Source organism: Cucurbita maxima, unplaced genomic scaffold (assembly GCF_002738345.1).
Source record: "Cucurbita maxima cultivar Rimu unplaced genomic scaffold, Cmax_1.0 Cma_Scf00015, whole genome shotgun sequence".
Lineage (NCBI taxonomy): Eukaryota > Viridiplantae > Streptophyta > Magnoliopsida > Cucurbitales > Cucurbitaceae > Cucurbita > Cucurbita maxima.
In genome coordinates this window covers 4,777,777-4,803,898 of record NW_019272031.1, presented here as the reverse complement: position 1 = coordinate 4,803,898, position 26,122 = coordinate 4,777,777, and the positions used below count along the sequence as shown (strand labels likewise).

At 38.3% G+C, this 26,122-nt stretch overlaps 4 protein-coding genes across 7 annotated transcripts; 3 read left to right on the top strand and 1 right to left on the bottom strand.

Moving 5' to 3' along the window:
* Window positions 1-1,388: 1,388 nt before the first annotated feature.
* Window positions 1,389-7,165, bottom strand: LOC111490354 (mitogen-activated protein kinase 9-like). The gene is made up of 13 exons (XM_023138937.1): window positions 6,918-7,165; window positions 6,699-6,764; window positions 5,229-5,637; window positions 5,019-5,146; window positions 4,857-4,916; window positions 4,309-4,458; window positions 3,933-4,088; window positions 3,698-3,835; window positions 3,393-3,466; window positions 3,072-3,173; window positions 2,694-2,750; window positions 2,526-2,613; window positions 1,389-1,782 (listed from the first exon to the last, which is right to left on the bottom strand). Exons 2-13 carry the CDS (start codon window positions 6,714-6,716, stop codon window positions 1,705-1,707), a joined length of 1,458 nt encoding a protein of 485 aa, XP_022994705.1. The 5' UTR covers window positions 6,717-6,764; window positions 6,918-7,165; the 3' UTR covers window positions 1,389-1,704.
* Window positions 7,166-8,282: 1,117 nt separating this feature from the next.
* LOC111490353 (probable serine/threonine-protein kinase SIS8) lies at window positions 8,283-17,576 on the top strand. Of its 2 annotated transcripts, XM_023138936.1 has the most exons (14): window positions 8,283-8,622; window positions 8,927-9,650; window positions 10,935-11,372; window positions 11,497-11,600; window positions 11,937-13,054; window positions 13,169-13,209; window positions 13,355-13,423; window positions 14,201-14,301; window positions 14,419-14,497; window positions 14,594-14,692; window positions 14,783-14,851; window positions 15,468-15,517; window positions 15,647-15,823; window positions 17,183-17,576. In XM_023138936.1, exons 2-14 carry the CDS (start codon window positions 9,156-9,158, stop codon window positions 17,340-17,342), a joined length of 3,000 nt encoding a protein of 999 aa, XP_022994704.1. In that variant the 5' UTR covers window positions 8,283-8,622; window positions 8,927-9,155; the 3' UTR covers window positions 17,343-17,576. The 2 variants fall into 2 exon arrangements, 1 of the variants encoding a protein (XP_022994704.1); XR_002719553.1 differs by lacking the exons at window positions 15,647-15,823; window positions 17,183-17,576 and having other exon boundaries at window positions 14,587-14,692; window positions 15,468-15,504.
* On the top strand, window positions 15,732-20,117 carry LOC111490355 (peptidyl-prolyl cis-trans isomerase FKBP17-2, chloroplastic-like). Of its 2 annotated transcripts, none has more exons than XM_023138938.1 (4): window positions 15,732-15,823; window positions 18,349-18,682; window positions 19,507-19,551; window positions 19,636-20,117. In XM_023138938.1, the coding sequence occupies exons 2-4, from the start codon at window positions 18,369-18,371 to the stop codon at window positions 19,988-19,990; spliced, it is 714 nt and encodes a 237-aa protein (XP_022994706.1). In that variant the 5' UTR covers window positions 15,732-15,823; window positions 18,349-18,368; the 3' UTR covers window positions 19,991-20,117. The 2 variants fall into 2 exon arrangements, with proteins under 2 accessions (XP_022994706.1, XP_022994707.1); XM_023138939.1 differs by lacking the exon at window positions 15,732-15,823 and adding an exon at window positions 17,555-17,631 and having other exon boundaries at window positions 19,636-20,114.
* A 709-nt stretch (window positions 20,118-20,826) lies between these two features.
* On the top strand, window positions 20,827-25,371 carry LOC111490337. Of its 2 annotated transcripts, none has more exons than XM_023138918.1 (10): window positions 20,827-21,069; window positions 21,150-21,219; window positions 21,575-21,642; window positions 22,383-22,444; window positions 23,105-23,186; window positions 23,251-23,484; window positions 24,128-24,256; window positions 24,329-24,390; window positions 24,487-24,603; window positions 25,135-25,371. In XM_023138918.1, coding segments are annotated over exons 1-10 (876 nt in total). In that variant the 5' UTR covers window positions 20,827-21,018; the 3' UTR covers window positions 25,136-25,371. The 2 variants fall into 2 exon arrangements, with proteins under 2 accessions (XP_022994686.1, XP_022994685.1); XM_023138917.1 differs by having other exon boundaries at window positions 25,129-25,371.
* Window positions 25,372-26,122: the final 751 nt, after the last annotated feature.

The window sequence follows — 26,122 nt, the reverse complement described above, 5'->3', positions numbered from 1 at the left end:
TAGGGCGTTTCAAGCCAGACTAGGCCTACGAAAACTATGAAGGTAGTTATGTTGACTCTTTTAAAGATGGATCTGTCCAATGTAGTAGAGTCTAGTCGTCCCGTGTGAATAGGCGATCAAAGCTAACGCCCTATATAATTTAGTTTAGTGGAATAATTTTGATTAAACACGTTCTTTAGGGAGATGTGTTCTGCTTGACAAAAGATTTATGTATGATTTGATTATTATTTTCCCTATTCATGAATGTTGAAATATTGCATTAGAAATTTCAAATGGTCCAATTATGGAAGCATATTGCATCTACTCCATTTGAAATTTGAGTTTCATTGGCCCTACCAGGGTTGCCAAACCTTCTCAATAAACTTAGTAACGTTGCACAGTTTGAATTCAAAATGTCCACAAATATTATATTCTATCAACATCAATTTAAAAGATTAATCAAACGGATTCTTCTACAAAATTTTCAGCCGAACTAGCTTTGAGTCTCTACCCAGTGATTAAAAAAAGGTGTATTTGGTCGAGTATAGCTAATGTGACTTTCTTGATCTATAGTTCCTCTTCTTTCTCTCTCTCGACTAATGCTTGAATCACCTAAACAGTTTGAACCTTCGAAGATTAGGTGGGTGGGGAGGTGAAATCTCCTGACTCTTATTGTTTTTAGGGGAGACCTTTCAGTGATTGGCTGCCAATGAAGAATGAAATGTGAAATTTTGGTACATTTGTAAGTGGTTGCATCCTCTACACTAATGAGTTGAAAATTCGCCCAAAAGGCCAAAGTAACATTAAAATATATAAAGTTCAAAAAGTGGTGGCTCTAATTTATGAAGTTTTTCCCAATGATACAGCCATAACAAAGAATGCAACCAAATAATCCCTTGGACAGCAAGTTGGAAGGCTATAATTTATCACCTTGTTCGACTGTAAATATATATATGTATATATATATGGAGCATTTTTTTTTCTATGCTGACGATCTCAAACTGTTGGAAAGCAAGTAATAGGGTGGGTAGCAGAAAATTCTTGGCAATTTCTTGGGGCAATTTCTTCTCCCAAGAGTTTTATTTTATTTTTAGTTTAACCATTTTTGGAGTAGTATTCAAACTTTTGACTTATTGGTTAAATAATAAAATTATCGTTGAGCTAATGTCCTAATGATGCTCTTTCAAACTTTTTCGTTTGAAAACAATTTAAAAATACTTCGGAAAATGTGTAAAGAGACTCTCGAGAAGATAGATGATTTCCATGCATAGTAGCTTTGGAGCATATGAGAAAAGAGATGTTCAAACTTCTCGTTATAAATTTTATGACAATCAAAATAGTGTTATCCCATCAATTTAATGAAATAGACCGGTCTAAATACTCAGATAATAAGAAAAAATCTAGTTCCCTTTCTAAAATGAGTGTTAGGGTGCATTAACACATATTTTCTTTCAACATTTCAAAATATTTGGCAAACTAAAATTCAGAAAGTACTTGTACTTGGATGGAACAACTTTTGCATATTATTTACAAGAAAAGGGGTATATTTCCTCTATATTTCAATAATTCAAAGATGAGGGACAAAATCATACTTATTGTTCGTTCATTAAACACAAGGGACCAAAGTGAAATTTGCCTCATCGAGCACTTTTTCTCCCAGGGAAATGGTGACCAGATCTCACCTTCTGACTCCTGTCTTTAGCAGCTAAATATATCAACATGAAGTCACCTCTGAAGGACTGCAATCTTTTGAGTCGATTCATCAACTGCTTCACTTTTGACCTCAGAACTCGTTTCTTCCTCCTGTGAAGATTTAGAAATGCATAAAAGTTGCATCAAAAGAGATAACTTTGGTACTGATGTACGTTTCCTTTCAGAACTTGCTTTTCATTTTCACTTTCATTCTTCAAGAGAGATTTGAGTCATAGTTTTAGTAAGTTGGTTTATGAAGCTTGAAATTGAGAAGTATTCATTGGTTTCATCTCTACTTGAACTATACAAAAGATTGAATTGGTACAAAATCAGGCATGTAACAAGAGTCTTATATGTAAGTTGATGAATTGTAAAAATTATTATAACTAGGGTTCATGTAAATTGGATTTATGGAGCTTATATTATTAGAAAATCTGAACTTATTTTCTTTCTATAAGCATACTAACATAACAAATTTAGTCTTGATTTCTTAACCCTATCCTAAACAATTCTATCTCATGAGCTAAGTGACTTAAGCTCTACATCTATGCAAAAAAGGCTTAGAAATATAAAAGACAGATTTCACATGTATCTCTCTTTTATCTCTGATAGGACATATGATCGCAGAACCATATATATATATATACACACGCCAGCTAAGAGTTTATCATTGGCATCCAAAATTCAAAATATCCAAGATGCTAAAATGATTTGAATATGTGGCCGAGATGTCTAAATATAACATATCCTCGTATCTGTTTTAAACTTTGAGCCGATCACATCCAATGCATCAAAATTCTAGCAAGATAAGTGATTCATACGAAGGAACAAGGAATAGGGATACTATTTATTACCTCAGACTTCTCCTTCGGTATTACCCCTACACACCTCGATGCACTAATGCTAGCACTTTTGAAGAGGTGGGCACTCTTCTCTTCCCCCCTGCGTTCATTTTGTGCATTTGAGTTTATATTTCCAGAAACAATTTTGGAAGCCATAGCAAAGAAGAAGTGAAAACCTACCTTCCAAAATCATTGTTATGCTCAGCGTTCTTGTGCTCGGGTGGAGTAACCCGCTCCCTGAAAATATGATATATTATAAATTTAGATGGAAATGAAGTATTTACTGCAAATCAATGCGTACAAATCAATCTTCTGAGAATAGGTACAGAATTTCATAACTTACCCTCGTACAGGAAATAAATTATCATTCTGATACCATATTTCTCGACACAAGATCTTAAAATTATAATATACTGCCACAGATCGTCAATCCTTTGTCCAGATGGAGAACAGAGGAAAAGGATGTAGACAATGCTTATTAGTTATTTGATCATGTGGCTTCTTAAAATTGTATCATTGACTTGAAGAGAACAACCAAATTTCTATTCGAATTATTACCGAGGTAAGGAAACGTTCTGCCTTTGAAGTGGAGCACTTCTTTGACCTTTGCTGAAGTTCTCTTCCAGATGCGCAAACTGAAGTTTAAATCGATCAACGCCACTGATATGTGCAAGAGGAAGAAATGGATAATTAACTGATGAATCAAGCAAATATTACTTTTATCTTGGATCAACCATTTGTATCATCATAACATGTAATGTGGACTAGATTGATAGAAAATCAATATGCAAAAGAAAGATTGTTTACTTTATGACATAGGCCCATTCCATAACTAATTGAACTCTAAAAGATGTTAATATTCAATTGTAGAGCCACTACCTTGGATAGATAAAGGTAGATTGACCTCCATCGTGTAGGCCCTCCTGACACATTTCGGGATGATACTCTAAAATCTGTAGACTTCATACAAGAAATTCAGTACATTCTTAATTAAATTTGATCGCCCATAATTTTGGCGGGCAACCTTCATCTCCAAAACTTAGACAAAAACTTCATCAATCAAAATTTCAGATTTTCATCGTGAAGGTAAAAACTCTTCTTATATATATATATATATATATATATAAAATACTTAATATAAATTACTGTTAAAACAGCACGTTTCAAGTTGCTAGGCTACATACCTCTGCATAAATTAACTCTCTAACATCATCTTTTGTTAATCTCTTTCTCTCAAAGTCAAACTCAAGCTTTGAAATTGGTTGAATAGAAGGTTCAATTTCTGCTTTCTTTATATCATTGAAGTAAGAATCCGTAAGTGCCTGAAATTGGATTCAGTACACGCAGATATACATAATTACCAAGATTTTTAAAAGGATTTTACAAGGGAAATAAAATTGGTCGGCAGATTCCACGTACCTCTGCAGCAGTTAGACGATGTTTGGGATCAAATGCCAGGAGGCGTTCCAGTAAACGAAGTGCCAATGGGTCAGCATTAGGAAACTTTCGTGAGAATGGAACTGGTGTTTTCTTACGCATGTTTCCCAGGTACCTTCTTGCCTTTTCATTCCTAATCTTGAAATAGATTAAAAATACAAAAGGGTGCAAAAGAGAAGGTTTCAGAGGTGAGTAAATTTGAATGATGCTTCTAACATAACTTTGATGCATGAACCTAAAATCGTGAATTATTCATATGTTTCATGCTTTGAAACTACTGAAATTCGTAAACTGGTATAATAATTGTCAGTTTATCTCATAACCCCAATAAGACAAATAAATAACTGAGTCAACCAACCTTCGCTACGGATTCAGCATCAGGAGTTCCAAACAGATCGGTAATTAAATCTAACTGGTGAGCCACATTTTTTCCAGGAAACAAAGGTTTTCCCGAAAGCATTTCTGCAAATATGCATCCGATACTCCAAATATCTATAGCAGGGGTATACTGAGAAAATAAAATAAAATTAATCCGTCAAAATTTGACATATCACATAGCAGTCATTTTAATTCTACCCTAGAAAGATTTGCCCACGTTCTTCTTGCAATGGGCATTTAGGAAATAATCTAATTACAATGCCCTCTCAAAGTACTACTATGGTCACATGTTTTAATGGGATATTGAAGGAGGATACAAGGATAATATAATAAATGTAGGTGTGTATAAAAATGAGCAATACAATAATTTTGGAATCATTTGAATTAGTACATCAGAAAAATATTTTGCACGTCTATGTAATCTCGAGAATCAAATACTCCTAAGCTTTAAGGATTCCGTACTCAACCACTCAACAACTGGTAATTGAATAATTAAATGTGATCTCTTGAAGATGTAAAGTTGCTTACTCTCGAGAAAAATGATCCACAGAGTTCGGGAGCCCGATACCAACGAGTTGCAACATAATCCTTCACAGAAGTCGAGAATAAACCCAAGGAAAAAATGAACTTGACAAATGAGTTGAATGTCATGATTTTCATAACCAAAGAAAGGAAGGAAGAAAACCTTACTGTCCAGAAAATAGTAGATGGCGCATCACTGAAAGATACTCGAGCTAGTCCAAAATCACATATCTTCAGTTTGCAGTCAGTATTAGCAAGTATGTTTTTTGGCTTCAAATCTCGATGAAGAACATTTGCTGCATGATAATAATACAGGTAATGGCTTAGTTAAGAATAATTTGAGGTGACAAAGCCAATTGAATCAGTAAGAGCACCAACCGGCATGTATATATTTTAGGCCACTAAGAAGCTGGTACAAGAAAAATTTATGCTGCTTGGCAGAAAGATCATTATTTTCCTTAATTACGTGGTGAAGATCAGTCTTCATCAACTCAAAAACAAGATAAATATCTTTAAATTCTCGCTGTGAGGGAGGAAGCATGATATGTTTTATCTCTACAATGTTCGGATGATGGAGCATCCGGAGGAGCTTAATTTCTCTTAGGATGCGTATGGCATCAGATACATGCTCAAAAACATCATGAATTTTCTTGATAGCAACCCTTTCACCAGTTTGGGTGTCAATTGCAGAACCAACAATTCCGTAGCTTCCTTTCCCAATCACTTCCTGAATATCGTATCGGCTTCCTTCTCCATACTCTGTGAAAAATTCTGAGTGCTTCTCGCCCTGCAGAACCATTGTCAGCAGCAGGGAAAAACTAAAACTGGAAAAGAGACATGAATGCCTAAAAAGTTCTCTTTTATTTCATCTTTACATTTTTTTTTTTTTTTTTTTTTGTCCTTGTTTGTTTGATGTCCAACGCAAAATCATAATATGCAAATAGGATTCCACACTAACATCGTACGGAGGGTGGAAGATATCCCAGTAACGGCGAAAGAATTTAAGTGTTGAATTAAAGTTTTATTTCAACCATAAAAGAAAAAACACAATGTAACCTACGATTTTCACATGCTCATCTTTGGGTTGCCTTATAATACATACTACTGTGATCTCCTTTTTTTCATTTCAGTATAATCTTCAATGGCAAAAAGCAAAGAATGGACAAAAACCGTGCCTGTGCTTGTTTAAAATATATATACTTTTTAATAATTATGAGTGTTCGAATTAGCTTTTACACGACTCGATTACTCTCATAGAACATCTGCCTAATCCTATCGCATTTGCCATATGTGCGTGCATGGTTAACATTGAAATACTATGAATCAGTGATTACTTCTCCTGAATTTGTATCATTTGAAACGGTATAATAAATTATTATTATGAGTAACTATATAAGCGGCATTTTTCCCGTCAAAAGAACCCAGACCAGAAAATGAAACGAAAAGGAATAGGGGCTTGTGGGTTTAACATCATCTACATGGTGAGTAGTCAAATAAGCTAAATGGACAGAAAAATCTTCATTTGATAACTGTAATACCCAGAATCCCAGAATTGAACATAAATAAAGAACTGGCTCATAGTGTAATATTACAGAAACATGAAAGCATAGTAATACATAACCAAATGGTTGTTCTTGAAAACTCGGTTGATCATATATTGGATGCAAGAAAGCAGTAAAACAAGCCAAATAATTTACATGAAGAATAACTGAACTGGATTAGTAGAACTAGAAATCCAATTCTAGTAATAAAAACACATGATTAAAGAGACGGAAATCAAATTGAGACTAAAAATACTCAGCAGGTTTGAAACAGGAAAGGGAAGATGAGGAAGAAGCTCCAGCTAACCTTATTGGCGCGACCCATGGTAACGCAGTCTGCCTGAGAGATTCAAGTGGATTCAAGGCCCTAATCCTGCAATGTTTGACATTGTTACAATCGCTGAATTGCCAAATATTAGGTGGTTATATGGTCGGAGGCCAGAATCGATTGTTTAAATGAGAAATTAAGAGAAAATCTGCGGCGGTGAAACCAACGACAAACATCGACCACGAGAATCGCACTCACCGAATAAAACCAGGAGTAGCCTTACACGGTACTGATTCATCTCTCCGCCACTCGATTCCAGCATTTTCCGTTCTCCCTCTTTCGCGATTTTCTCGGTGGCCAATCATCTTCGCTACAAAGTCTGGTCTAATCTGAATTTCCTCTTTATGTTTTCTTGCTCTCTCTTCCTCTCTCTCTCTCTCTCGATCCCGCCATTGAAAGAGGCTCCAACCTCCAACCCGCCATTCTTTTCAAAATTTCTTCATTTTGTTAATTTCCACTAATTTTATATTATAAGAAATCAAATTGCATAAGCTAACTTTTGAATTAAAAAATTAACTTAAAAGTTGTACGGTGGATTTTTTTCCACAAAATTATTAAAATATAATTAAAAAAGTGGATTCATTGTGTAAAGATAAGATATACGCCTTTTGAGTTTTGTCTCTATTATTTATTTATTTATTTATTTATTTATGTAAATGGGTTGCACGTGCAGCTGTGTTTTCGCGGCTGACTAACACGCGCTTCTCTGCGTCTCATTGGTTACCTAAAAGAATTTCTCTCTGAGATCCTTTTTGATGTAGGCAAAAATATGTTAAGTGTTCCCCACTCCGCAGTCGTGTATAAATCGTTTCCGAAATGTAAAGGCGCGTAGGTTGATATATATATATATATATATATATATATTTTAGAGATATCTATTTTACTCCGGCTATCCACTCAATTCCAACTATAATGCTACTTTTTTACTACACCTTTTAGGGTTTCAGCCGCATCTCCTTAATCGAGACTCAACTAATTCTATGAAGTTCGAGTCACTTTTGACTACACTTTCGAGGGTCATTCTCTGAAACCCGAATCATGCCGAGTCACTTTTGACTATGCCTTTGAGGCTCCTATGATAAAGCCCTCAAACAGTCTCTCCATACTTAATCGAAACTCGATTCCTTCTCTGGAATCCTCGAACAGTCATTTTTTACTACCCCTTTAAAGCTCTACAGTCTCTCCATATTTAATCAAGGCTCGACTTCTTGTTTGGAGTGCTCGAACAAAGTACATCATTTGCCTCTTACATGACTAAGTTAAAAAGACATGAGCCAAAAGACCTTACAAATAGAGATGTATTAGTGCAGGATTATTTTATAAATTAGCTCATATTCACTCATTCCAATCATTCTCAACCATTTTCATGATTAAAACGTCATAAATTTTGATAATGAAACTTTTTGGAGACCCACCGATTAAATATCCACATGGAATTGAAACCCAACTTGTAAATGTTCGTTTCTTAATTCTGTCACACAGTGAGGGAATAAACTGAACACGGCAAAAGAGAATAAAGGCCAAATCACAGTTTAAATAGGGAAAATGAGTGATAGTGTTGCCACTGGCTAAGCCTGCTACACCCACTGCTTTCTTCTTTATTCCTCTCTGTTGAGCTAAAAGGGTGCGCTAAACTGTTAACACTGTCCAATCCCAACAGTTTCTTGCCGCGCTGATTGAAAAAAGATTGGAAGGGTTGATGCCCCTTTTGCTTGAAACAGTGTAAAGTGGATTTCAGCAGACTGGTTCCCCAACTTGTTCACTTTTGTATTCCATTGATGTGGACTCCATAATTTTCCAACTCAGAGCTTCGCAATTGGGATTTTGGACTCCAAGAAGAGATCGGGATGGGTCGTGATTCCCAGCAGCTGAGCCTTTTTTCTGGGGCCGCGAAATCCTTAAGGTCCTACTCTAACCCACTTGCTTGTTTCCGATGGTGCCTTCACATGCCCTTTATTCAATCTCTTTTCCCTCTTTTTAATGACCCTTTTCACTCTGAATTAAGATATGTTTGTCGGGATTTTCATTCATTACTCACATTCTGATTCTGTTATCTGGCAGTAATACTATTGAAATTTCGATATCTATATTGCTGCTGTTGTGTGTGTATGTGTTCTTTGATGTAGTATCTGTTTCAGTTTTGAATTCGAGTTTGGAGCGTCTTGTTTGTTCATCTAAAGTAGGGAGTTGTTGTTCTATTCAAGCAGCTGGATCAGTCGATAATTCCTCTGTTTGGCTTTGAAGCGCTTGAAATCGTTATGCTTTCTGGGTTTGACATGATGATCTCACAAGGGGCTTTCCTTTACTGATTTGAGCTTCCAAAGACTTCTTGTGGTGACCCTGAGATTGGTGTTTGATGCTAATTCTAAAGCAATGGAGAGGGTTATGGCCGGATTGTTACACTAGCATTCGCCTCTTTGACGTGGTAAAGATAATATGAAGAACCTTCTCAAGAAGTTCCATATCATGTCCAGTGGTCAGTCAGATGATGCAGCCGAAGGGTCTACTTCATCAAGGCGCAGTAAATTAATTGAGGTTTCATCGTCTGATAAGCTGCTATCTCGCTCTCGGCCGACCTATTTTAATTCTGAGAATGAACCCTTCTCGGGGATATCCGGCTGGTTGAACTCTGTTACAAATAGGCGTTGCCCCAGCCCGACATCATCTTCGGATCCTACTGCAGGGGAGATAATGGAGCCATCTGTTTCAGTGTCTAGCAGAGAGACTGCAGTGGATACATCAAGGCGTGATTGGAGGTTGAGTAATTCGAGGGATCATGATATAGAGGAAGAGAATCAGATACAGCTTGCTTTGGAAATGAGTGCCAGAGAGGATCCTGAGGCGGCTCAGATTGAGGCTGTGAAGCAGATCAGTTTGGGGTCATGTGATCCTGCTAACACTCCAGCTGAAGTTATTGCCTTTAGATATTGGGTAAGTTTGCTCTGTTCATGAGCTGATTTAATGTAGTTGACTCCTACATTCTGTTCTCCTGCTATACTTCTTACTTTCATATCATAATTCCAAAGCAATTGTCCTTTGATTGACTTCAATTTTATAATATCTCTTAGACACAAGACCATATTGAATATTAGTTTTCTGGTTGTTAATTGAGATGCTTAAAATCAATGACTCATAACTTTGTTTATGTGAGATTTCACATTGGTTGGAGAGGGGAACAAGTGTCAACGAGGACGCTGGGCCTCAAAAGGGGTGGATTGTGAGATCCCACATCGGTTGGAGACAGGAACGAATCATTCTTTATAAATGTATGGAAACCTCTCCCTAACAGACACGTTTTAAAACCGTGAGGCTGACGGCAATGCGTAACGGACCAAAACGTACAATATTTGCTAGCGGTGGGCTTGGACTGTTACAAATGGTATCAACGCCAGTTGCTGGACGGTGTGTCAGTGAGGACGCTAGGCCCTTAGGGGGGGTGGATCGTGAGATCTCACATCGGTTGGAGAGGGGAACAAGTGCCAGTGAGGACGTTGGACCTCAAAAAGGGGTGGATTGTGAGATTCCACCGGCTGGAGACCAGAATGAAGCATTATTTATAAGGGTGTGGAAACCTCTACCTAGCAGACACGTTTTAAAACTTTGAGGGGAAGCTTGGAAGGGAAAGCCCAAAAAGGATAATATCTGCTAGCGGTGGGCTTGAACTATATTGTATGGGATTGACAAAAACACATTCATTGGAGGATAATAGTTTGTGGATTCAGTATTGTTGCTCATGAACTCGTGGGAAAAGGAGGATTGAAGAAAAGTGGGTGGCTATTCAAGATAACTCAGAAGGCTTATCATACGGTGGATTGAGAGTTCTTATCCTTGGGGAAAAGGGCTTGGCTATAGAGGGCTTAAATGGATGTTGATAGAGTGGTGGCCTCAAGGATCCATCTTCTTCTGTCCTACACGTTTTAGCAGGAGATTAGTTGGACAGTTTCTGGGTTTGAAGGGAGAAACTTCAATTGATCTTATTTTTTGACAATTACACAGACAATGAAGAATATGTTCAATGTGCTAGACTTATTTGAATTGTTATGTCATAAAAAGGCATTTTGTTATTTTTCCAACCTTTTTTTGGCCGTAGCAAAACGTACAATCGTTAGTGTACGAAATTGTTTACAATAACATACCTTATTGTGTGCTTTACTTTGTTCTACATATATTCCTATCTAAGCCATCACATATCGTAGCTTTACGTGTGCTTCGCAGAATTACAATTCTCTTAGCTATGATGACAAGATCTTGGATGGCTTTTACGACCTATATGGAGTCTTTTCTGAGTCCACCTCAGAAAGAATGCCTTCCCTAGTTGATCTTCAAAGAGAACCAATGTCTGACAGTGTCACTTGGGAAGCAGTTCTGATCAACAAAGCTGCTGACGCAAACTTATTGAAACTAGGGCAGACAGCATTGGAGATGGCCATCAAGACGAGGTCGGAATCTACAATTTCTGTAAATCGTTATTTGGTGCGGAAGCTTGCCGTTTTAGTTTCAGATCATATGGGTGGACCTGTGGGGGATCCTGAAAAGATGTTGAGAAAATGGAGAAATCTTAGTTACAGCTTGAAAGCAACCCTTGGTAGTATGGTTTTTCCCATGGGCTCCCTTACAGTTGGGATGGCTCGTCATCGTGCATTGCTATTCAAGGTACTTGCACCCCTTATTTATTACTATTGTTATTATTGATTGCTTTTGAGCTTTAGCTATTGAAGATTTTTGTCTGGCCACTTGGGGCTTGCTTTCGCTGACTTGTATTTATACGTGTACCTAGCTTTTGGCAGACGGTGTGGACATCCCTTGTAGGTTGGTGAAAGGACCACAGTACACAGGTTCTGATGATGTAGCAATGAACTTCGTAAAGATTGATGATGGAAGGTAGCTGCTATTCCATTGCATTTTCATCTTGCAGTAGAGTCTGTGCGCTTCTGGTTTTCTTAAAAAAATCATCTGTTTTTGTTTTCGTGTCACTGTGTTTTTCTTTTTTGCCTCTATTCTCCTGAGGTTGTGCTAGTACACGAGTGTTGCATACGAGTTGACGTAATAACCAAATACACACTTCTAGCATTACTAATTAATTGCTTGATTTCTCTTGTTATTGAAGTGGGAATCATATTGCAAACAGAGGTTGGAGAATTGAGCTACTTGTCTTATTTATTTGGGAACTTCAAAGTCAGAGATCGTGTATTGAAATTCTGATCCTTTGAATTCCAGGGAGTACATTGTGGATTTAATGGCAGATCCTGGTACACTTATTCCGGCTGATGTTGCTCGATCGCTTATAGAGTATGATGAATCCGCTTTTTCAGTCGGTCTGCTTTCTAGAGATGTTGGTTCCTCTCAGACAGGCTTTTCAAGCTGTGGGGTTGGCAGTTCATTAGAGGAAAATCTAGATTTTGGTACCACAAAGGAATATGATCCTCCCAATGTTGACAAGGGGCTACCGCACGATTTTGCTAGCAAACCAAATTATCCTGTCATGCACGTAAGATCGCCTTCTTGGACTGAGGGTGTTAGCTCGCCTGCAGTGCGCAGAACGAAAGTAAAGGATGTTTCACAATACATGATTGATGCTGCCAAAGAGAATCCGCGATTGGCTCAGAAGCTTCATGATGTGTTGCTTGAAAGTGGTGTAGTTGCACCCCCAAACTTGTTTACCGGGGTATATCCCGACCAAATAGATGTTATTGTTGGGTCTAAGCCGCCAACTGAAGACAAGGATCAAGGTGGAAAGGTGTCTCGTCTCTGCAACAGTGCAGATAAGAAAGCTTCTCATTCAGCTAATTTTTTGCCTCCCTTGCCTCAGCCCAGACTACATTATAAAGCAAGCCCTACACATGGCCAACAACAGCATCTTAAACCTCTGGAACGCAACCTCTCTCATGATTCAAGAGAAGCACCCGGACAGCCTATAGCCTTACCATTTGAGGTAATTCCAGTGAAGTACGGGAGAAATAGGCCTGTGGCAGCAGCAGCAGCTGCTACTGCAGCTGTTGTTGCATCATCAATGGTCGTAGCTGCAGCCAAGAGTACCGATACAAATCTTGAAATTCCTGTATCTGCTGCTGCCACTGCCACTGCTGCTGCAGTGGTTGCAACAACTGCAGCAGTCAACAAGCAATATGAGCAGGTTGAGGCCGATGCCGCTCTTTATTTGCAGCATGGAAGTGGAGATCGGGAGCAGGACGCTTATGGAGAAAATTCAGAGTGTGAACGAATATCTGATAGATCAGCAGGGAATGAAAGCACAAAATCTGATATTACCATTGACGATGTAGCAGAATGCGAGATCCCATGGGAAGATATCTCCTTGGGAGAGCGTATTGGACTTGGTACGAACTACTAATCCATACCTTGTGATATTCTATTGAAGTTTCTAAAATTTGATCATGTCCAATATGAACTTAATTCAGTTTTGTGACAGCTATAAGTACTTTGTGCTGCAGGGTCTTATGGGGAGGTCTATCATGGAGATTGGCATGGAACTGTGAGTTCTTTTAAACAAACTGAAAAATGCAACCTTGTTGATAATAAATCTCATCCATGTGGAGGGCTCTGCTCGTGTATTCCGTTCTTTGTTAATTTTTAATCATGTTCGGGTGTAGACCGTATAACCACCATCTGTTTTGCAGGAGGTAGCTGTGAAGAGGTTTCTAGACCAGGATATTTCTGGTGAATCTCTTGAAGATCTCAAAAGTGAGGTACTGCCTCGTCTACTTTTACTTCAAGACTTTTGCAATGTCCTAGAGTGTAAATCCCATATGTCTGAATTCAGTTAGTTTATCTATCTATGCATTTTATATTCTAGAAAGAGGAAGAACGATTGCGGAGTACTTGGGATGTGCATGCGTATGAAAAGAACTTTGTATTGTCATTTCCAAGTGGCAATTATTGCCTCTTAACACTAACAAGGTGGGGAATTGTGAGATCCCACGTCGGTTGGAGGGGGGAAAGAAACATTCCTTATAAGGGGTGTGGAAACCTCTCCCTAGCATACACATTTTAAAAACCTTGAGGGTTCCCTAAAGAGGACATTGGGCTGTTACAAATGGTATTAGAGCCAGACACCGGGCGATATGCCAGTGAGGAGGCTGAGCCCTGTAGGGGGTGGACATGAGGGGGTATGCCAGCAAGGACGCTGGGCCCGAAGGGGGGGTAGATTGGGGGTTCCACATCGATTGGAGAAGAGAACGAGTGTCAGCGAGGACACTGGGCTTCGAAGGGGGTGGATTGTGAGATTCCCCATCGGTTGGGGAGAAGAACGCAACATTCTTTATTAGAGTGTGGAAACCTCTCCCTAGCAGACGCGTTTTAAAAACCTTGAGGAAAAGCCCGAAAGAGGACAATATCTGCTAGCAGTGGGTTTGAGTTGTTACACGTTATGTTCTCAAGTCTGCCTTCTTTGTGGTTATTATTGTATATATAGCTAGGAATTGTTATATTTTTCAGTATCTTATGGCTGTGATTTCTACTAAAAGGTACGAATTATGAAACGGCTTCGGCATCCAAACGTTGTTCTCTTCATGGGAGCCGTGACACGTGCTCCCAATCTTTCTATCGTTACAGAATTTCTTCCCAGGTACATCAGCTCTCCAACATATGTTACTAACACATCATATTCCTATTAAACAACAATAACATTGTAATTCTTAAAGTGGAAACTATTCATTCATGTCTAATGGTGTTTTGACTGCAGAGGTAGCTTGTACAGGTTAATACACCGTCCCAACAATCAATTAGACGAGCAAAAGCGATTAAGAATGGCCCTTGATGCAGTACGGTTTTGTTTATATAGTTAATTCCTGTTTCATTTTCAGACCATAAAAATCAGGGATTTTGTTAAGTGACCTAATAATTGACATAGTTTTCAGGCTCGAGGAATGAACTATTTGCACAATTGCACACCTGTTGTTGTACATCGCGATTTGAAGTCACCAAATCTTCTTGTTGATAGGAATCGGGTTGTGAAGGTGGCGTTCTTGTTTCATTGCTCGGTTTTTTGTCAAGCTGGCTATAAACTTCTGGCATAGTCTTCTGTTAACTATATTATTTTCGTTTAGGTATGCGATTTTGGTTTATCAAAAATGAAGCACAGCACGTTTCTTTCTTCAAGGTCAACAGCGGGAACGGTAAGTAATTTACTTGTACTTCGTTATTCTTCCGAACGCAAACTTCTTTCTTAAGCTGCAATTTTCTTTGTTTCAATATACTTGCTGAAGTTTCTTATAAAAGAAAATAACGTTGAGATCCCACCTCTATTGGAGAGAGGAATGAGTGCCAGTGAGAACACTGGCCCCGAAGAGGGATGGATTGTGAGATCCCACATCGGTTAGAGAGGGGAACAAAACATTCTTTATAAGGGTGTGGAAACCTCTCCCTAGTAGACACGTTTTAAAAACCTTGAGGGGAAGCCTGAAAGGGAAAGCAAAGAGAACAATATCTGCTAGCGGTAAGTTTGGACTGTTACAAGAAAGAACTCTGGGGAATCCTGATTACAAGTTTTCAACGATGTGAAACTTATTGAGGATTGTTGGGAGTGAGTCCCACGTTGGCTAATTTAGGGAATGATCATGGGTTTATGAGTAAAGGAATACATCTCCATTGGAATGAGGCCTTTCGGGGAAGCCCAAATTAAAGCCATGAGAGCTTATGATCAAAGTGGACAATATCATACCATTGTGGAGAGTCGTGATTCCTAACACAACCATGTTTTAAAGATGTATTTTTCTTGTTGTTATCCTTCAGGCTGAGTGGATGGCTCCAGAAGTGTTGAGAAATGAACCTTCAGATGAAAAGTAAGATTTTCACATGGCTTCATTTTGAACTTCTGTTAAAGATTTAATGAAGTTTGTGTCATTTGAAAAGAAATCCATTTGGATGTCCTCTTCTTATTCTTAATCATTTTGGTTATATGTTATGCTCAGGTGTGACGTTTATAGTTACGGAGTCATACTATGGGAACTTTCTACAATGAAACAACCATGGGGAGGAATGAACCCGATGCAAGTTGTTGGCGCCGTTGGCTTTCAGCATCGTCGTCTTGACATCCCAGACAATATAGATCCTGCCATTGCTGACATTATTAGGAAATGCTGGCAAACGTAAGTAATGTTGCTTCAAAGTTGAAATGGACTCTTATTTTGCCTCATTCCAATTTTAAGCATGCACATATGGGTGTAAGGTTAAGTTTGTGGGTTGTGAGGTGGGGTAGTAAGCAGGGAATGGAGCTCTTCAACTTTTACTGTGAGATCCCACGTCGTTTGAAGAGGGGAACAAAACACTCTTATAAGGATGTGGAAACCTCTCCCTAAAAGACACGTTTTAAAATCGTGAGGTTGACGACGATACATAACGGGCCAAAGCAGACAATATCTGCTAGCGGTGTGTCTGGACGGGTACAAATAGTATCAGAGCCAAGTTCCGGGCGGTGTGCCAGTGAGGACGCTGGGTGTCACAATCGTACTCTTGCAATAGCGGGATAGCGATTGTGCGGCACTTGTTCTAACCAAGCGAACAAGTCAGCCGTGAGAAACTCGGACGTCGCGAACAACGTCGGCATACATTCGGACCTCGAGTCACGTTGCGAGAAAAGGTTTAGAAAATGTGTGTGAGAAAGACATTTGAAAACAGTTTGAAGAATTGAAGAAAACAACATTACATGACTATAAGTAAATTAAGAAATACCATAGCTTAAATAGCATATAACTCAGGGTAGGAAGAAGTGACAACTAGTCATACTTCCTACAGTACATTTTGGGGTATTTTAGCTCTGGCGGGTGTAGACATGGTTTTGGTGAATGGTCATACACCCCCGTATTGACCCAACGTGAAATGGTAAAAACCTATCTAGGATGAGAGCATGTAAAAGGATTTTTTAGAACGGGCATGTAACCATGGACAACATGTCCTGGACAAGCAAGACCGGGACATCCGCCATGCAACCATAGGCAACCTGCCTTGGACAAGCATGACCATGACACTAGGCTCCCAAGGGGAGTGGATTGTGATATCCCATATCGGTTGGAGAGGGAACGAAACACTTTTATAAGGGTGTAGAAACTTCTCCCTAAAAAGACGCATTTTAAAATTGTGAAGATGACGGTAATTTGAACGGACCAACGGACCAAAATGGGCAACATTTGCCGGCTGATCTAGATCCTGTTAACTCTATATGTGACTGTTCAATGAAATTTTTTACTCATGAGATCACCATTGTTCTTGTTAGCTAATTGCATTCTAATGTGATCAACCATCGTTACAGCTTATTAATAGCTCCCAGAACATAAAGTTCATAAGCGATATCTTATCAAACGAAAAGGACCTAGAAATCTCATGGTTAATCTGCCTTCTATGTGTTCTTTTCGTTAAAATTGTGCTTTATGTGTGAAAATATTAGCACAGATGCATTCATAGTGCAGTAACACATGAGTACCTGATATCTTATCCATTTTAAATTGTAGAGATCCAAGATTAAGACCTTCATTTGCCGAGATCATGGCTGCACTAAAGCCACTGCAGAAGCCAATGTTGAGTTCTCAAGTACCTAGACGGAATGCTTCTGCAGGTAGTGGTCGATCGAAGCCTCGATTATTGCAAGTTGCTGAAGATCCATTAGGATAAGCAAACAAGTATACTAGCCTACCGAGTCGGGAATCTTGTCGAGTTTCCATCAAAGAAGGCAGCATGTTTATTGATTGTATTGGACATATATGAGAAAAAGATGTACTTCATTTGAGACTGTAATTCTTTTCCAACTTTGTGGCTTCTCAATGTCCTTAGAGATGCCCATTGTCAGGACATATATTTGTTGTAAAAAATGAAACAAAAGATTAGTGGCAGCAGTTTATGTCTTTACTACAGTTGCAGGTGGATTAATGAGCATGGAGAAACAAGGCGTTTAGAGTGATCGGTTGGTTAACTCTCTCCAAGCTCGTATATATGCTTAATATTTATGCTTACTTATCTTAGGCTACTGATATGTTAATCTTGTTGTTTATGTGAGATCCCATATCGATTAGAGAGGGGAACGAAACATTCTTTATAAGGATGTGAAAACCTCTCTCTAGTAAATGCGTTTTAAACCCTTTGGGGGAAAATCCAAAAGGAAAAGCTCAAAGAGGACAATATCTGCTATTGGTAGGTTTGAGTTGTTACAAATGATATTAGAGCTAGACACTGGACAATGTGCTAGCGAGGACGCTAAGCCCCAAAAGGGGTAGACACGGGGCGGCGTGCCAGTGAGGACGCTGAGTTCCAAAGCGGGGTGGACACCAGACGATGTGCCAGCGATGACGCTGGGCCCTGGAGAGGGTAGATTGTGAGATCCCATGTCAATTGGAGAGTGGAACGAAGTATTTTTTACAAGGGTGTGGAAACCTCTCTCTAGTAGACGTGTTTCAAAAAGTTTTAGGGAAATTCTGAAAGGGAAAATTCAAAGAGGACAATATTTGTTAGCGGTGGATTTGTATCGTTACATGTCAATCATTTGATTTCATTGAGTTTTAGTTGAAAATATAAAATTTTGTTTCAAAATGGATGAATAGTAGGAGAACCATGTAAATATCACAGAAATGGATAAGGTAGGGACTATCATCCAAATCTTATATTGTGTTGCATCTTTCTGCAGCTGTTCTGTCTGTTTGGATCATGGCTTCTCTATTCGGATCAACTGCACTTCTCTCCCACCCACTTACCGGAACTTATCACTTAGCTGCCTCACAGACGCCTCCACCTTCTCAACCACAGCAAACTCCGCCGCCATCTCCATCTCTGAGCACTTCTTCATTGGAGCAACTAAAGCCAGCCCCATCAAAGGTGGAGCAGCAGAGGCCTGCCACTCATGTAGAAACTACAGAATGGGGTGCTTCAACCTTGACAAGGCGATATGGACTCAGCGCTGGCCTTGCCTGTGCTGCTTTTCTCGCCGTTGGTATAGTTTCCCAAGAAGAAGCAAATAAAAGGTACTCAATCCATTTCCCTTCCCACCATGTTACTTCCTTATCATTACAAGTCAGTTTCCTGTTATGAATTGTTATGAGCATAAACCAGTTAAGTTGCTCCGGTGAATAAGAGAATGTCGTCCTGACATTTGTTCTACTTCCCAACCGACATCAGAATAGCATTTAATGAAAATTGATTGGAGTACGTAGTGTTAGGAACCACAAACCTCTACAAAGGTGTGATCTTGTCCACTTTGAGCATAAACTCTCACGGTTTTTCTTTTGATTTCCTCGAAAAGTCTCGGAGATGTATTCCTTACTTATAAATTCATGATCAACCCCTTAATTAGTCAACGTGGGACTCCTCAGCAGTTCTCCCCTCGAACAAAGTACACCATAGAGCCTCCCCTGAGGCCTGGTGCCATCGAACAGCCTCCCCTTAGTCAAGACTCGATTCATTCTTTGGAGCTCTCGAACAAAGTACACCATTTGTTTGACACTTGAGTCACTTTTGACTACACCTTCGAGGCTCACAACTTATTTGTTCGACATTTGAGGATTCTATTGACATGGCTAAGTTAAGGGCATGACTCAGATAACATGTTAAGAATCACGACTCTTCATAATGGTATGATATTGTCCACTTTGAGCAAATCTCTCATGACATTGTTTTTTGTTTCCCCAAAAGGCCTCATACCAACGGAGATGTATTCCTTATTTATAAACCATGATCAACCCTTCTAATTAGTCGATATGGACTCCTCTCCCAATAATCCTCAACAGGTAGAACATGAACGGATTCTCGTATTTTATTTTACCATAACAAGATGCATTCCATTCTGCAGAAACGTTGAAAAGGAAGAGGAAGTAGTCCTACAAAATGGCATAAGGTGCACATCTAACATCTTAACTTGGCCACACTCCCCACTCTCTTAGTTCTATAAAATCTAAGAAACTTTGATGATGCAAAACAGGTACTACGAGACGAGGGTCGGTCATGGCACCGTACCGAGGTCCGGGGACCTCGTTGTGATTGATCTCAAAGGGAAAATACAAGGCAGTAATGACATATTTATAGATACATTTGTGAATGAGACAAAGCCATTGGCTATGATGATGGGCTCAAGACCTTACTGCAAAGGAATGTGTGAAGGTTTGGAATATGTGGTGAGATCCATGAAACCAGGCGGTAGGAGGAGAGTTATAATTCCTTATGATTTGGGGTTTGGAGAAAAAGGTGCTGATTTAGGCACTGGCTTTCCAATTCCTCCATTTGCAACATTAGAGTATGCAGTTGAGATTGATGAGGCTTCCATTGCAGCTGCTTGAGCTGTTCTTGGATGCATATAGCTACACAGCACACCATTCTTTCCCCTTTTTCTGCCTTGTATTCATGGAAATATAGAGGACACAACAGGGATCCTTTCACTATAGCAATATTCTTTACTTTTCTGATATAACTTTTGTGATCTGAACGTGAACGTGATGCTCAATGTTCCAAGATTCAAAGATTCAAATCATCATTTGAAATCTAAATTTGACAGGTTCCAATCGTGAATATAAAGTATTATACTATGAATAATGGTTGAGATATAAATCTATGTTTTCGTGAGCCACATGTGGGGAGACTTGCACGTATGGTTTTTAGGGGGATCCGATCTGAAGACTAGCCAACACCCACCCGACTTAGATGAAGGATCGCAGCACACACTCGATCTAGATGAACACAAAGAAAGAAAATGCAAGGAGAATATTAGCTAAAAGTTTTGTATTAATGACTTGTATATCGTAAGAGAGAATAAAGACAATATAAAAAGTACATTTTCAAAACTATGCCAGAGGAGATATATATATAGTTTAACTTACTCTATATAGTTTTACGAGATATAATCATCTACTATATATATATAACTATTTATCATATATACTTTTATCCATATATCTTTTTACTTTACATACTATTTACTCAACTTACTTTATTATTTACTAAATATAGCTTTTTCTCTACTTTATTCTTGGAATCAAATTTAATTTTATTTTTAATTTGAAATAATATTTGTTACTATTTATTAGATATTTTAAAATTTAAGTAATACTATGCAAAAATAATAAATAAATAAATAAAATTAGTGTAGAAGAGAATTGAAGCAAGGAACCTTTAGAGGAAAAGTAGGGGAAATGGCGGGGACGGCGAGAAGATGTCAAAACAAAGGATTGGTTAATACAACCGTCGTGTTGTTCGAATCCTGGCCAGAAAATATTTTGACTTCTCCCGTCGCTAAATTCTTGTTTAACCAAACATGAATCTAATTCCACATGAAAATCTGAAATTCTGAGTGTTCGCCGTCGACAGCTTCATGGCAACTGTGCTCGACTCCCGTTTCTTGGCGCTTACTGCCATTGTCACTGTAAGATTTCATGCTCTCTGAATTTCCAACTCTATCTTGGAACTTTCTTCACTTTCTGACTCTAATTGTGTGATTTCCAGATCGGATATCAACTATTGTTCTTTATAGTCACAGCTCTTCTCAAGTTCGACAAAGTCACTGATTTTGCTGGTATGTAGTTAGTTACTTTCGTTCTCCTCCTTTTGTCAAGAATTTAGATTCGTGTTGCTGACAAATAAGAGAAAGGAAATAGCTGGAATTAGTTCCAAAGATGGAAACGTAATTTATTTTATGTTTTAGTTTTTTGAATTTTTGTTATCATGAGTGGAATGAGACTGTACAGAAGAAATTTGAAGTTTTGGATAGAACAAACTTCAAAAAATTGATTCAGAATTGCATAGTAAGTTGGTCGTTTAGGTGCTGAGAGACGGCAGTGCCATATGATTTTTTTTTTTTTTTGTTTGTTTCATATGCTGTGTACTACTGTTTGGTTTTGATGCTAATTTGTGAAGTTTCTGATTTTCAGGCAGCACAAATTTTGTGATAATTGCTATTTTGACTCTAGTTCTTAAGGGTAGCTGGCATTTTAGACAGGTATTGAATGCTGTTTGATTCTGTAAATAAGTTTTGCTTTATTGCAATCCAATCTGCGTTGCAATTACTTCAACTTTCCTAAGTTTCTAAACCTAGCCAGGCATTTATTGTTCTCTTTGGGCTTTTCCTTCCGCACTTACTCTCAAAGTTTTAAAATGCGTTCTACTAGGGACAAGTTTCCACACCCTTATAAGGAATTCTTCGTTCCCCTCTCCAACCAATGTGGGATCTCACAATCCACACCTTGGGGACCCAGCGTCCTTGCTAGTACACCGCTCGGTGCTTGACTCTGATACTATTTGTAACAGCTCAATCCCACCGCTAGCAGATATTGTCCTCTTTGGATTTTCTCTTCTGGGCTTCCCTTCAAGGTTTTAAAACGCGTCTACTAGAGAGAGGTTTCCATACCCTTATAAAGAATGTTTCATTCCCCTCTCCATCCAATGTGAGAGTTCACAATTCCCGACGGAGTAAATGCCAATCATGGTTTCTAAAGCTATGGCTTGGATTAAACTTTTAGTTTTGATTTCCCAAGTGACTGAAGATACTTTTTAGGAGTTACTTTTACGCGTACTTCATTGTTGGTATTTTGTGCTGCTCATGCTTTTCATGTTCTCTTCTTGCTGTCTCCAAACTGGATAAACTATAAAAAGAAGTTGTTCAGTAATAGAAACATTTTACTCGAGTCATTGGTGTAAACCTGTTTGCTCACAAATGAACTTATGGTTCTATTTCTCCAGGTTGTTCTGTCTTTTCTTGTGGTGGCATGGGGTCTTCGTCTTGGTTTTTTCCTGCTAATGAGGTATGTAAAACTGTTTGACCATAGATAGCTCTTCAATTCATATTCACATTTCATTTGTGCGATAATGTTTGTTGCCTAGTTATTTACAAACAACTGTAAATGCTAAAGGTTTTAGACAATCAAAATGCTCTGTCATTTACTAAAAAGATGTATATACGAGCTTACGAGGTTAACCAAAGTAGGAGAAGATAAAAAGACAATAAAGGACAACACGATCAACATATTTACAAAATTATAACTATACTAATATAAGAAGTCCAACTCCAACTAAACTAGTAATTTTGTGTGGATATATGGAAATCAAGCATTACTTCCTCTGATTCTCATTATTATTACCGGTGAAATATGGGGCACTATTTGAAGAAGGGAGAGGAGATTTGGTTCTTGAAATTAGAAAATGGGCTGAGATAGTTTCTGAAACTTACGCCTTTAGCTATAATGATGGTCGAGTAAAGTTCAACTATTAAACAAATGATCAATTATACTGCATGGAAATCATAAAATTTTGTCCAATCTACCTAAGACAAGTTCTTTCATTTCATTTTGACAGAAAAACGAACAGACTTTAGTTAATAGAAAGGAAATGTATATTGATACGTTCACAGCAGTTAAAAACAATTGCTTTGTGTAGTTTCTTATGTTTCTTTAAGTGCCCCTCAGGATTTTGCAATGGGGAGAGGACCGGCGTTTTGATGAAATGCGTAGTAATTTGGGAAAATTAGCAGTTTTCTGGATATTTCAGGTGGGTTGGATTATTATTTTATTATTCATACGATCCTATCTAGCTCACCTTTTTATAAATTCAGGCTGTTTGGGTCTGGACCGTGAGTTTACCTGTCACAGTGGTCAATGGAAGCAATAACAATCCACCTCTCCAAGCTGCGGATGTAATTGGGTGGATTATGTGGTTAGTGGGTGTTGTATTCGAAGCTACAGCTGACCAACAAAAGCTGACATTTAAAAACTCTCCAGAAAATCGGGGGAAGTGGTGCAATGTTGGACTTTGGAAGGTCACTCGTCATCCTAATTACTTTGGTGAGGTTAGGTCACTGCCAAAAGTATTTGTTCATATGTTCCTTGTTTACTTAGAAATATTTGTTCAATATTCCAAGTAGTTAAGTCGTCCATTTATATCTTAATTTCTTGCTCCGCACTGAGGACTCTTTGACTAGTATTAGCAAACACTCACTCGACTTTATAATCTTCCTCTTAATTGACTTGCTTACTAGCTGCTAGGTCAAGTTAAAGAGTGGCGTTCTCCTTCGCAAAGAGTAGTTGCTTGCTCGTTTTTCTAAAACATTCAAATGAAATGGATATTTTCTTGGATAGCCTTTTTCTTTATTTTTTCTCTAGGGAAAGAATGTTAAAGATATAAACCTTTGATAAGCTAAAATATTGACACTTAGTGATGAAAACTTGTACTTCCCCTCAGAGTTGCATATATTTCAATTGTTAACCATTCAAGAGATCCACTAGATTGGAGAGGGAAACGAAGTATTCCTTGTAAGGGTGTGGAAATCTCTCCCTCGTAGATGTATTTTAAAACTTTGAGAGGAAGCCTAAAAGGGAAAATTCAAAGAGGACAATATCGGCTAGTAGTGGTTTTGGCTGTTACAAGAGTTCATATAACTATTTCTTTTTTCATCCTTTTAAACTGAACACTCTTATCAATGGTGATAACAGATCTTTCTTTGGTGGGGAATCTTCGTTGCTTCCACACCCGTTCTGGAAGGTGCTGAGTGGCTTGTGATACTTGGGCCAATTTTCCTCACATTGTTGCTTCTCTTCGTCAGTGGGATCCCTCTCCTCGAGGTTTGCTTTCCTCCCCCTTTCAATTTATCTGCAAATCTTACTTCATCTTATTGGTATGTTTTGTATTAACAGGAATCAGCAGATAAGAAGTTCGGAAATGTGACTGAATATGTACAGTATAAAAGAAAGACCAGGTTGAGTTCTTTTTACTTTTTCATCAATTATTTACACACCAACTAATTTAACATCTATATGGTAAAAGTAATTATCTTTTTTACTTACTACTCCAGCGCCCTCATCCCACTACCTACCGCAATATACGCAAATCTTCCCTCGTGGTTCAAGAAAATTTTTCTATTTGAATTTCCTTTTTACAGCCGCAATCTTCCCCGGGATGGGCTAAACTGGTGAGAAAGGAATATTTTATCTTCTAGACGCTTATTATTTTACATATTTACTTGTTCAGCTGCATTGCTTGAATTATAGACCATTTGCTTGCTTATGCATGCGTCAGCTATATTATAGATTTAAAAGAACGCCAAAACATCCGTACTCATCATTCATGATTGATGTTTTCTTAAAGCACGTAAGAAAAATTAATAATATTGGACATTTGTGTCGAGGATTATTGAGAGAATAGTCTTACATGAGTTACATGAGTTAATTAAGCGGAAGCGGAAGATCATGGGTTTATAAGGAACACTATCTCCATTGGTACGAGGCCTTTGGAGGAAAAGCCATGAGAGCTTATGTTCAAAGTAGACAATATCATACCATTGTGGAGGTTCGTGATTCCTAATACATCAATAGTTCTGAGCTGGCATAAGCTAATGATTATGCCAATGAAATTAGGAGTCTATTATATATGTTTTTTCAGTAATTCATGTTGTCTATTCCATCTATTGGCTGAAGTTACTTACAATTTGTGCAAGGAATAGAACAAGCAAGGGAGAAACCAGTGATAGATTGAAGATGGGCTAGCATTTGGTCATGGTAGAATTCTTGTTTTCATTAGTTTGAATAGAGCTCACGACATGGCTAGACTTGTTCATCGCCGTTCTTGCCACTTACTCATACAATTTATACATTGATTACAAAACCTACATTGTATTTGTAAGTATTGATTGTCGATTTAAATTGAATGGTTGAAAATTGAGTTCAATATTGCTACCTGTGAAATCTCACATTTGTTAGAGAGGGGAACGAAACATTCTTTATAAGGGGTGGAAATCTCTTTCTAATAGTGATAATTTAAAATCGTGAGTTGACTGGGACAAAATTTTAAGTGAATCCACTGTGAAAAGGCAGCAAAATATGAAATGAAGATCAAAGTCTTTGGCTGAACTGATTGAGCATTGAAGCATTCAAAAAGATGAGATAGCGCCGGACCCTTGAAAGTTAAACTGCAAGATCTCTGTAAAGAGTGGGCTACCTGCTCCTCTTGTTAGTCTCTTCTTTCGGGAGCCACTGAAAATGAACTGATTTGTACTGAAGATTCTTTTCTTGGTCCCAGCCCCACGCAGGACAGACAAACTACTATTAAGTAGCTGGTAGAGCAGGAGCTCTTTCAGACATTTTCTCTGGTTTAATTTGTATCAGATACCCTCCATTTAAGCCCAGTGGGGACAAGGTGGGGGTAAAGATCTTAACTGAATATTTCAATTCATTTCTAATTTCTAACTTCATAGCTCAGCTTCACGGTTTTAAAACACATTTGTTAGGAAGATGTTTCCACACCCTTATAAAGAATGTTTCGTTCCCCTTTCCACCCGCTGAGGTATCTCACAATACTCTTCCTTGGAGACCACCGTCTTCACTGTCACACTACCCTATGTTTGGCTTGGCTCTGATACCAACTTTAGCGACTCTAGATTAGTAGAAAACTAGGGTCGTTACAATAACATATGCTTAATTTCTACCTCTCAA